Source organism: Corvus cornix, chromosome 7, assembly GCF_000738735.6.
Source record: "Corvus cornix cornix isolate S_Up_H32 chromosome 7, ASM73873v5, whole genome shotgun sequence".
In the NCBI taxonomy this organism is placed as follows: domain Eukaryota; kingdom Metazoa; phylum Chordata; class Aves; order Passeriformes; family Corvidae; genus Corvus; species Corvus cornix.
Genome location: NC_046337.1, coordinates 3,682,501 through 3,694,254, shown reverse-complemented (window position 1 = coordinate 3,694,254; position 11,754 = coordinate 3,682,501). Strand labels below are relative to the sequence as shown.

General features: G+C 40.4%; 1 protein-coding gene across 12 annotated transcripts in view; it reads right to left on the bottom strand.

Moving 5' to 3' along the window:
- Positions 1-463: 463 nt before the first annotated feature.
- Positions 464-11,754, bottom strand: part of GTDC1 (glycosyltransferase like domain containing 1) — a 172,534-nt gene continuing 161,243 nt past the window's right edge. For 10 of the 12 annotated variants that reach the window (XM_039554864.1, XM_039554862.1, XM_039554865.1 and 7 more), the window contains 3 exons: positions 9,544-9,614; positions 8,737-8,828; positions 464-1,771 (listed from right to left, as the gene is read on the bottom strand). In XM_039554864.1, the coding sequence (XP_039410798.1) occupies positions 1,688-1,771; positions 8,737-8,828; positions 9,544-9,614 (247 nt within the window). In that variant the 3' untranslated portion in view covers positions 464-1,687. Of the gene's footprint in view, positions 1,772-8,736; positions 8,829-9,543; positions 9,615-9,768 lie in introns of those variants that run through there. The other 2 variants (XM_039554866.1, XM_039554867.1) reach the window with 2 other exon arrangements.

The following is an 11,754-nucleotide window of genomic DNA, read 5'->3' as shown; positions in this document are numbered from 1 at the left end:
TTGGGAAGACCATGTCCACCCAACCACATGCAGTGCCTAAAGCCAAGCTGGGCTTTGGCTGAGCAGAAAGGAGGAGGAACTCGCATACAGAGAGATGATAACTGCAAAATTACAACCCTGCAGTGCTAGAAGAATACCCAAACACTTTCCATGGGGTCTCCCTGGGTTGTTTTTGATTCCTTCATGGGGTAATTTTAACAAGAAGTACCACATGCCCTCTTTTCATGCTGAAAAATGACATTTCAGCTTCCTGATGGTGTCAGAAGTGACAAAGGCGGGTGTGGGGAGGGGGATTAGCCTGTGCCTTTCACCCCTTTCAGGGAGAGGAGCTGCCCTCCCTGATCTCAGGGAAGCTGAGAACACATCTGTCTGCAAAGACAAGTCTTACCAGGCTTCGCGTCGTAACACCTTACCCAGAGTCCTCTTCCTGCTTCTTCCCAGAGCAGAGTTGAAAATCTCAGTATTGTCATAAGGTTTTATTATCACTTGCAAACCAGATTCTACTTCAGCAGATAAAGACACAATTGCATTCATTGACTCTGACACAAGGATATGCATGGTGATAAACATACAGATAGATGTACACACTTATACATGAATGAGATATGCTAATTAAAAATTGCAGTGGGCACTTTATTAAAAATTTATTGTACAATCTACATCTTCAAAACATTTTACATCAACAAATATTGTGGCTTGACTGCAGGAATCATAAGTGATTTATCTTTAAAAGACTGTATTTGCAACTGGATGCAAAGATTCTTGATGAACTGCCATTACATTTAAACTACTGGTTTTTATTGGAAGTATTTTGATTGTTATCTGTTTGTTCTCCATCCTTGAGAGAAATAAAACAAGTGTCTCGGCTTTCATTTTATCGGATAGATGGCACCATGTAGCATATTTCCCATGCTAGTTTGAATTACAGCTGTTTATCTTTCAGCTTTCTTTAAGATTAATTAAATGCAAATGTAACTCCACGAATCATGGGATTACCTGCCAGACCCCTTATTAATACCTTCACTTAAAAACCCCTGTGCCAGAGAGTCATTAATTTGCAATAAAAAAAAAAAAAAAAGAGAGAAAGAGAAGTGCTCAAGCAGCCCTTTGCCTCCCAACAACCCGGAGATGGCTGCCCAATTAGTCCGGCAGCATTCGGATCCTCCTTTCAGGCCCTGTGGCCCTTTGAGGACACAATAAGGCTCCAATGATAACCTGGCAACCTAGGTAGAAACTCAGCCAAGTGTGAGCGTTTGAAGCTGCAGCTTGGCTGCCATCGTGTCGGCGAAAAGAAAGAATTCAGGCACCATGTCATCCAGTACAAAGGATAAAAACAGATTCAACCGGAAATTCAATGTGGCACCACATATGGGATACATGAGTGCGGTTACACAACAGGCCACATATTTTTTTTGAACAGTCTCCTGCATGTGATGCCGAGGACATGTGTAACCATCATAACGTCTCTAAGAATCTGTATTTAATTTGAGCTGGGGTGGTGGCAGGGATTGGAGATCTGAAGCCGCCACAGGTTTGTGGCAGATGGCTCTGTGTCAGCTATGACAAGCAGCCAGGCTCGGCTTCCTCTGCAGATTTTCTTTTCTCTCTGATCAGGTAAATATGGGCACACTCTGGAAACTTCCACAATTCTGCCTGAGGCTGCAAGTTTGTGACTTAGCCCCATCTGTCACAAATCTTCCCTCGGTTCTGCTGCGAGCAGAGACCTGAATTTACTGCCGAGCGCTGCCCAAGAAAACCCGGCCGTCTCGCCCTGCGAGGAAGCACAAGAGAGAAGCACACGGAACCGTGTTAGAGGCTGGGACACAAAATGCAGGAAGGATTTCAGGAGGGGTGGAAGCCAGTTGGTCAAAGAACACTTATGTGGTGCTATTTAAAAACGGGGTGAACTCAGTGGGGTTTTTTTAAGACAGGTGAGCTGGTCATCAGGCCCAGGTTATTGGCTCCCTCTGCTTTACTGGTGGTGTCAATGGACACGCCAAGGACTGGACACCCTCAGGGACCAACGTGCCCTTCTCATCCTCAGACATGGCAGAACCACAAGCCAGCAGGAGCCGGGCCTAGTTCTGCTTGACCATCATCAGTCTGGGCCTTGCTTGAGAATTATCTCCTTTTTTTTGAGGAGTGATAACTCTGCAAAGGTCTGGACATTCATTTTTTCAAGGAGTAAAATTCCATCACTATCATTCCATCAACAGTTCCTAAATATGTGGAGATCAAAAGAAGCAAAGTTTTCACAAAAAGCAGCATCTTCCCATAAAGAACAAACAGCATAATGTCAGTAGCAGCACAGTATTTTTCATGAAATAATCAACTTGTTTCTAGGGTCTTAAGATCAGAACTGAAGCACTTAATATCTACTCTCCCATCATTAGACTTCAGAGCTAACCTTTCGAATTTAATAAGGAGTGTTCATCCATTCAGACTGGCTGTTTCAGGACAGTTGGAGTTCAAGCACACAGTATTGATTTAGTGTAGATTTTATGCACTTTTAAAAAAATCGCCTTAAGAAAATTAAGATTTAGAGACTAATTTTCCACACAAAACCTGAGATTTGGCAGGCAAGACTAGAATGATTTACAGAGCCAATTTGTATTGGGTCAGATCTACTCTGTGATCCAGCTCCTTCCCCCTGCAAGTGAGTAAGGGGGAAGAATCAAGGTGGAAAACAGTTTGCAGCAATTATTTTTGGAGTTCAATTTTCAAGCTTCCAACCACCTTTGGAAACCACCATCAAAAGATACCGCTGCTTTACATGAATTGGGTGCACTGTGAGGCCCAAGGCAGAGCCATTTAGTACACCTCAGCAGAGTAACAGTATTTCTGTGACCAAACTGGTCTGTTCTGCAGTTTCTTACATTGGACTTTTAAAACTCATCTCATTTTTACTGTCCTTAAACACAAACCATCAAATTTTGGATGCAAATCCATGCAGTACCTTGCATAGCATAGTTCAGAACACACTGACTGACTGTAACAGTAGGAAAACAGTTTAATGCTTTTTTTCTCAAGGTAATTTCAATAAACTGTACTGAAAAAAAAAGAGAGTTCTCATGTTTTTTGCAACTTTTCTTCTTATTTCCTTTGACCCATTTCTCCATCTACTGTTTCGAAGTGGCTGTGGCTCATCTGCCAGTTTTCATTTGCTGTCTAAAACTCCCCTGGAAGCTATCTAATACTGTCAGAATGAGAAGTTCCAAGTCCTGGTGTTTATGCTGAAAGTTGCCCCCATAAATGCTTTAGTCCTACTCTGCAAGTGCTGTGAGCTACAGGCCAACATTTGGGGACATGGTGATCATGGAAATGTTGGATTGATGGCTGGACTCAGTGATCTTAAGGGTCTTTGCCAACCTAAGTATTTCTATGATTCTGTGATTTTCAGAGAGCTGGAGTCTCCTGGATATTTACCTGAGAGCCAAGAGCAAGGCAAGCCCAGGGAGAAGTGCAGGTGCAGGCCACTACACATCTACAAATATATCCATTTATCTATGTCTGGATCCCAAAATTAGGCAATTCCAACAGCCTTTCTCCCAGTTCACTTCTTCCACGCTGAGGACCCATGTTAGCCAGGCCAAGCTCCCTCTACCACAGTTGCTTGAAGACCTAAGGTTGACCCAAAATGCTTAAATTGCGTCCCACAGTCCAGCAGACCTTCCCACCTGTGCAAACTCCTAAACTAGAGAGGGATTTCACCTGTATCAGCCATACACAGTGAATGGAAAGCATCAAGACTCGAGTCTGACCTGGATGTGATCCTGAGAAACTTAATCCAAGTTTGAAGTCAGATCCTACTTTGAAACTGGCCCTGCTTTGAGCAGAGCCTGGGCTGGTGACCTCCAGAGGCACCTTCCTCAACTAGTCTGTGATTCTGTGTTCCAAGTAAGTAATGGAAGTTTTCTTTCACATAAAAAATCCTTATGCTTTACACATTTTACTTAGGATCATGTGCCTAAGCACTGGAACAGAGATGGGAGAGCATGGACACAGCACACTGCACTCCAGAGCTCCCAGGCCACTATAACCTCCCCACACAGACTCTGAGAAGCAGATCGAGACCACAGGCTCTGAGAAGCAGATCTAAACCACCTCTGAAACCATTTTAAATCACGTTCACTGGAAACTGAGCAGCTCAAGAGGCAAATACAAGTCTCTCACTTGTGTTTCTAACCTCCTTCTGACCTGTACCTAATGCTAGCCAGGTAAAAACAGAAATTCAATACAATTCCTTCTTTTTTAACTCTGCAAACATGCTCTGCTAATGAACAGAAAGCCAGCAGGATGAATGGAAATATGTGCACTATTTGCATACCCTATAAAGCTCTGAATTAACTTTATCAGCCCGGGACAAAAGATCTGGAGAACACTGTAAGCAAACATCTGCTCAATATACATTCACCATTAAAAAGTAAACAGTGGGATTGGCTCCATAAGGAACAGGTTGGAAATTATCAGAGTACTACACATCACATAAACTGATGGCACGGCCTAGAATTCTCTAAAGCAATGATCACACCAGCACAAAAACAGCTCTCAAGCATCAGAATGGCTTGAATGATGAGAGATTAGAATATAAACATGGAATAACATTCTCAGGGAGAGACTGAAAAGACTGGGATACTGTAAATGTTTGACAAATGTTTACAAAATAATGGATGCTACAGTAAAGATGGATGGGGGAGCTCCTGCTTCCAGGCGACCAACTCCAGGACAAGGAGACACTCAACACAACTGAAGGTGAGGAAAACCTGAGCTAATTAAGGAAATTAATTAAACACCATCATGAACACATTGCACAATCATGGAATAGTGTGGCTTGGAAGGGACCTTGAAGACCATCTCGTTCCAAGCCCCTGCCATGGGCTGGGACACCTTCCACTAGACCAGGCTGCTTATGGAAAAATGAATTTCCCATGGAGTTTTGCTGGTGATTGGGTAAGGATAAAGGCAGAGGCACCATCCCCAGCTCTCACATGGCCTGTACAGGAACTGTGAAAAAAAGGGCTGAGTGGCTGATGGGACATCTGGCACCAGGCTCCCCTGCATCCTCATGTGCCCAGTGCCCTGTATCCTTACACTGAGAATGCCTCCTGCTGCTTCCCTGGCTTTGCCTAAATATGAAAGCTGGACCAGAAGCTGGTTTCCCTTCTACATGTTTCCCTGAAATACCCAAGGTACTGCTTTATCTCAAATCAGAGAAAAAAGAAAAGGAAAGAAAAATAAAAAAAGAAAGTTTTGTTAGAACTGCCCTATACAGCCAAATCCTGAGACTGGAAACAATTCAGATGTCTACGGTCTAACTGGGAACTTAATTTGATTTTACAGCAGTTTAATCCCTTTGAATTCAGCAGACTTCCTTCTACAGTGGTGTAAGAAAGAAAAAAATCATGCCATGTGTCTTTTCATAGGCAGGTGAGCTTCTGTAGTGTGATGGAAATGAGAAGATGAATGTCAGAAAGTGGGCCAAATTCTTTTCTCCGTTAAACAAGCGTGAGTGAGAGTAGGATTTTTCTGTAGGAACTGAAGCTGACAGCATGTCAACCAGCACTCATTCAGCTGGGAGGGCTGGGAGAGATTATTTAAAGTTGTCAGCTCCTTCCATGCCTGGCTTTTGGCAACTCTTCTTGTCCCTTTCCACTGTATACTCTTTATACATGCTGTTTTAAATTAAGAAACTCAAGTGAGGAAACTGCAAGGTAAACTTAAAAAAAATAATGCAGAAACAAATGCTTTGCCCTATTTTATTTTAACTTTAAATCTACTAGATGGGGCACTGAAAGGTCCTGTGGTGTGCCCTGACCAATGCCCTGTTGTTGTTACTTGCTTCATTCCGGTGCTTACTTTGGCAACCAAAACCACACAGAACTAGAGTTTGATTCCATAAAACTGGAACAGAACAAATAATTGATAACAAATGAGATTTGCTTTCCTCTCATCTCAATCTTCTGCTAATAACTGGCAGAAGGCAAGGTTGAAATGCAAACGAGCCAGCCCTGAGTGCTGTGTGAATACTCAGGGTGAGCAATACATCATTTGGAAAGGTTTTCATAGGTGCTTACATTATGGACATTTTTAAAAGTCTGCCAGCATGAATCTGCTCCGTGGAGTTAAGCTGCTACAGTTTAATGCCTTGGTCTGTGCATTTTCACAGGGATGTTCCCTATGTCCAGTCCCTAAGCCCACTGCCCCGCTGCCATTTATCTTCTTCCTGCCCCTAATCTTGTCAGCACAAGCATTGAGGACATCTGAAGGAATAAACTGCCTGTTTAATTAGCCACTATCTAATTATTATAGATATCCTGAGTAATAAAATCCCAACAATATGTAAAAGGATAAGCCAAGGTTGTTACTTCCCAACTTGTGGAGCAGAATCCCCACCAGCAGAGAAAAGCACTATTTGCTTTTAAAGCATTTTTACTTCCAAAATTTCACAGATACTTGATAAACTTGATGCAGAGAGTAAGGCAGGATGGTTTCAGAAACACAAGGAGCTGGTTAGCATTGACTCTTGTGCTGGGATCCCTTTTCTAGGCCACTAAAGCAGAGATAATATTATAGTGATCAGAAAAAAAAGTGAAAATACGGTGCAAGTGCTGCGTAGCCTTCAGGATTTCAGCCTTTTCAGCTTCCTTACACAGCAGCATCACTCCAGCTATAATGACATTAACAGCACAGCTCTAAGCTAGCACTTTCCAGGAGGTTTTGTGGATGGTCCACTGTGAAGGAAGACCAGGTGTACGTGGGTGTAGGCACAAAAGGACAACTCTAACAGTATTCTCCGAGCTGATCCAAAGCCTATTAAAGACAACAGGGATCTTTCCTCTGCTGCTCACAGGTGCTGGATTAGGCTCTGCTTTCCTCATTTTAAAACAATCCCCCACTCAGCTCCATTGCTACCTGTTGCAGAGGTTCAGCTCTGACACTCAGAAGATCTGAATGGGACTGCAAACCCCATGCATGAGGGGCAGGATAAACACCTTCAGCTTCTGCCTACAAATCACCCTAAGGAATTCTTTTAAAAAGAGAAAAAATCCTTCAAGCAAATCAGCATTTTGCCTACGGGGCTTGTGCACACATTTTCGACCTGTACTATTTTATATCAGTATCTTTTGCACACCTTGGCTCTGATGGAGATGAGAATCCATACGTTGGGAGAAAATCCCTGTGAATGCAACCATTAGCTGAGCTTGAAGCATTGGAAAACACCAAGGTAAACGTTTAAGAACTGTTTTCCCTTTGAAGCCCCCATGCCTAACTCTACGATACTATTGACTCAAGAAGTAATGCTGAACACTGGAAGTGTTCAGTCAGCATTTTAAACTATTATGAGCTACCTTCTGAACCATTGCCAAGTTAATAGACAATGAAAGATAATGAGCTTGAAATTGGGTGTTAAATTGCATTTTTGGTTCTCTCCTTTTTTTTTTTTTTCTTGAGGTTTAACTGTTTCCTGAAGAAACAACATCATCTTTGATGTATCATTATGTAAATGCCTATTTTTAGGTCACAAAAAAAGTCAAGGCTTGGGCTAAGCCCTCGCTGCTCCTGCTATGTGCGTGCAGAAAGGGGAAGAGAGGCAGACAAGACAGCAAGACCCAACACTTTCTGGTCCTCAGAGGGAGGGAGAGAGGTGGAGGCATGAGGTTGTGTGTGTTGGCAGCATGAGACTCCAAATTAAGGAGGAGATTACCCGACTTGCTCATTAACAGTGTGGCTGGACGGCGACAGCCAGGGAACGCTCCAAGAACCGCATTTGTGTCGCACGGGTTAACACGAGGAGTATTTCCATGCACCCCCAAGCCTTTAAGGACTTTCAGCTGAATTCAGGGGTTTTCATGAGCTGAAACACCTCTGTCGTGCAGCGGTGATGTGTATCCAACCTGCCCACGGCAGAGCCAGGACAGTAAAAGTCAAAAACTGCTGTAAATGTACAAATCAGCATGCAGAAAACAGCAGCATTGAGTAGTAACAGCTCTTCACTGGAATAATGTAACATTTAGTGCTTCATCCACATTCAAATTTAAAAAAAAAAATTGTGACTCCCATCAGTGTAAATACACCACTTAAAACCATGGAAGTCGCTCTAGCATCGAACACTTGAGCAAAACTTGAATGGAGAGTTTGCCACTGAACCTGGACTTTCTCTACAGAAATAACTGCAAAGAAGGGGACATGAAAAATACCAGTAAATTATGCTCCCAATAAACTTTAATGCTCAACACACCTTATAAAGCAAAGAATTAAAATAATTGTAATTATGAAAAGCACTCAAATTACTCCAGAAGCCAAAGAAGTCTTACCTGATACCTGTCACCTGCATTTTTTGAAGATTAAATTAGGATAGGAAGGCAGGCTTATCCTCATTAGTATAATTGTAGGATCTTTCTTTTATTTTCCTTTTAAACTAATGAGTTGCATTAATCCAGGTTCATTTTTATAAGCCTCTTGGGTCCAAATGTAAAGGACAGTCATTTTAGAAAACAATAAATTAAAAAAAAGCATGTAGCATGCATTAAGTGCACGTATTTCATAAGACCTAGGTTAATACAACTGGCATCTAGTTTAATTAATCCTTGTTAGTGTAACGACTAATATCCCTCCCTAGCATGTTTCCTTTAAACATTAGTATGTTAATTAAATGTTGTTTTTTAAGGGTTTTTTTTTTCTCCCTTTGTACTTCAATATGGCATTATATCATCTAAAACTATTCCAAACAACTACCTTATAGAGATGTTTCCTTACAATATCTGGTCTCTTGCAGAAATTCTGAAGCCTTTTAAAAAGCTGTTCAGGTGTAGAATACAGATATTCAGCTGCAGGAAAAACAGATACATTTTTAATGAAACAAAAACCTCAAAGCACACACTCGATATTAGTCACTTTACTAATTAAAAATGCATATTGCTCTGTGCCGCCTCGTGTTTTACATTATTTAAGCATGATTTTATAAGGTTACCTCAGCTCACAAGGATGTTTAATGCTAAATAAGACTGTGTAGTTGTGCTGTTTAGACATCTCCTTTGGGTGATTAAAATACATTATTCTAATGTAACACAATGCATATGTGATACATTTAGTGATGAGATTTTTCAAAGAACCGGTACTACATTAGTGTGTATCCTGTACTGCAGTTGCATACTATTAAGTATTAAATTGTTTAAATAATTTGGTGTGATTTTCAGGCCTGGATTTTTTTTTTTTTTTCCCCTCTTCTGTGTATCAAAAAATAAAAATCTGCAAACCATTGCAGCATCACTGACCTTTTAACAAAAATCTATCATTATGGGATGTGTATGCTAACAATGAAGAATGCTATTTCAAAACTTGCTTTTGTGTTATCTTAAAAGAACAGATGGCAAATATAAACTTCGTCTAATGTATTAAAACACATAAAATTTGCCTTAACACTAACATGTTGGCTTGCCAAATAAACAATTGCTTTCACTCAAGCTTATTCCCAAACTTTGGATTTTAGCAGGAATCACGTTATTACGTTTCAGCAGAAGGAATAGGCAACAAAGCAGCTACCTGGGAATATCTCTGGGTACACCAAGGCTTTGGGACACAGCGGGTAACAGCCACAATGCACAGCCTCGATCCTGAGGATTAGAAATCACAAATACACAAAAATAGATGTTAGTCAGCCAAAAAACTTATTTCCGTGCAAGAGCCTTGAGGTTGCCTGCATGCAGCAAGAGGGAAACATTTTTTTTTTTTCTTCAGCAGCATAATCCTTCTAAATGCCAAAGTTGCTCTTTTTAAAGAAAATTTTATTGATCATATGAATTACATAGAACAGAACAGCGAGCATATGTTTTGTTCGCTGAATAAATCAAAGCGCAGCTCTGCATTTTTTTGTTTTTTAAATACTGTTTAACACATTTTATAATCAGCAGACAGACACATGTAACAACATGGTGAAGTATGGACGGCTTTGCTTAATAATGCTGCTGGAAAACAAGGGGCACGTTGGCTACACCAGGGCGTGCTCGCAGACACACACACCACCCTCACCTGGCACAGCAGATATTCCCCTCAGACTTCCCGACTCCAAAGGTTACAGCTAAATATAGCCCAGGAACAACTTGCAGCATGCTCCAGGCTGGGATATTTCAGCTTACTCACATGCTTTGGATAATTTCCTTTATTTTTCGGGACATAAACTGTTGTATTTTTTAATAACCGCCGATGAAATTCCTTTGCCAAAGCGCGCGAAGCTTTGTACTCGTGTTTTTTTTCCAAGGAACATTTTACATATCTCCCATAACATCAAACCCAAATATTTTAGAATTGCACCGCTGTGGCACAAAGTTTTCCAGTAGCAGAGCTGTCCCCCTTGGAGTTCACATTTTAACAGCTGAACGGGTTAAAGGCATCCAGGTTTCAGTTTATTTTTTTCGCATAATGACCATTGATCTGACACAACGTCCCTCCAAAGATACAACTGTAATTTCTGTTGGCCAGAAATTACACAGTGAAATTCAAAACACTTCTTAAAATATGTTTATTTTATGAGAGGCTTTGAATTTCCTCCAACATGTTGACCATACGAGGACTTTATTTTTAACTTCAGTTTCCCTCATTCCCCAGAATAAAAAAAAAATCTGAAATCTTGTCAACGTTCACCTTTTCTATTTTCAGTGACAACCCAAATGCTTTTGCTACTTTCACGTGAATGTCAGGTTTGGTACTTTATTACAGGTACCCTGGAAGGACTCTGTTTCCTTTAGATCTACTCAATTTTAAACAGGAAAAAAAAAGAAAATAAAGAATAACATATTCAGCTTTCATGCTAGAAAACTATGCATATCCACAAACCCCAAAGACACATTTCTCTGCAAATGCTTTTGCTAAGAAATGACTGCTGGTTTTTTTTTCATAAACTTTTAAAATTTGTAATTTATGTTTTTTTTTTTTAAATAACATATGCACTTCAGATTGCATTTTAAACATTAACAACAATTTCAAAGTGTACATCGTCTAGCACTATATTTTTTACCAAAGGGAAATGTTTCTGATGTGTGATTTAATTGATGATTTCAGCTCTTAAATATTGTGTCATATGTCAAAGCAAATAGATTTTTAAAGTTTTCTTTAATCTAGGAGGAAAAAAAAAAGAGTGAAACTGTGGACATTTCAGTAATAGCTCAGATCACTAAGTTATGTTAAAATATTTGCTTTTTAATCATATCGTCTGCATGGAAAAAAAAAAAAAAAAAAAAGAAGAACAGCTCCCTAAAACAAAACTGCAGGCCAAGATGGGATCTGAGTCATCGTTTGAGTATGAAATTTCCCCTTACGAAAAACCTCTACCAGGATCATGAATTAGTAAAATCAGAATTTAATGCCTCCACGGTTTGCTGGATAAAAGTTAAAAATCTGTAATTCTTTCATTTGCAAATGATCTTATTTGCATACTCCTTCGCTACCTCTCCACACCGAAGTTTAGGTGTATTTTCTGACCGGTCCCTACTAGGAGTAGTAAGTTTTACTACAAACCTTACACCTTCCAGTGGTCAAGAGCTAAACACCAAATCAAACTGGGCAGAGCTCACACTGACACAGACTTTGGCATGAGGATGCACAGGGAATCCTTTAATTTCAAAGCATTTCTGTGCTTTCCCAGAAAAGTATCATATCATAACAATAATACAATTACTCCTCATTTCAATCCTTAAGCACTACTAGCTAAATAATAAATAAGAGTTCCGATTGATCTATTGTTAAAATGGCTAGTAA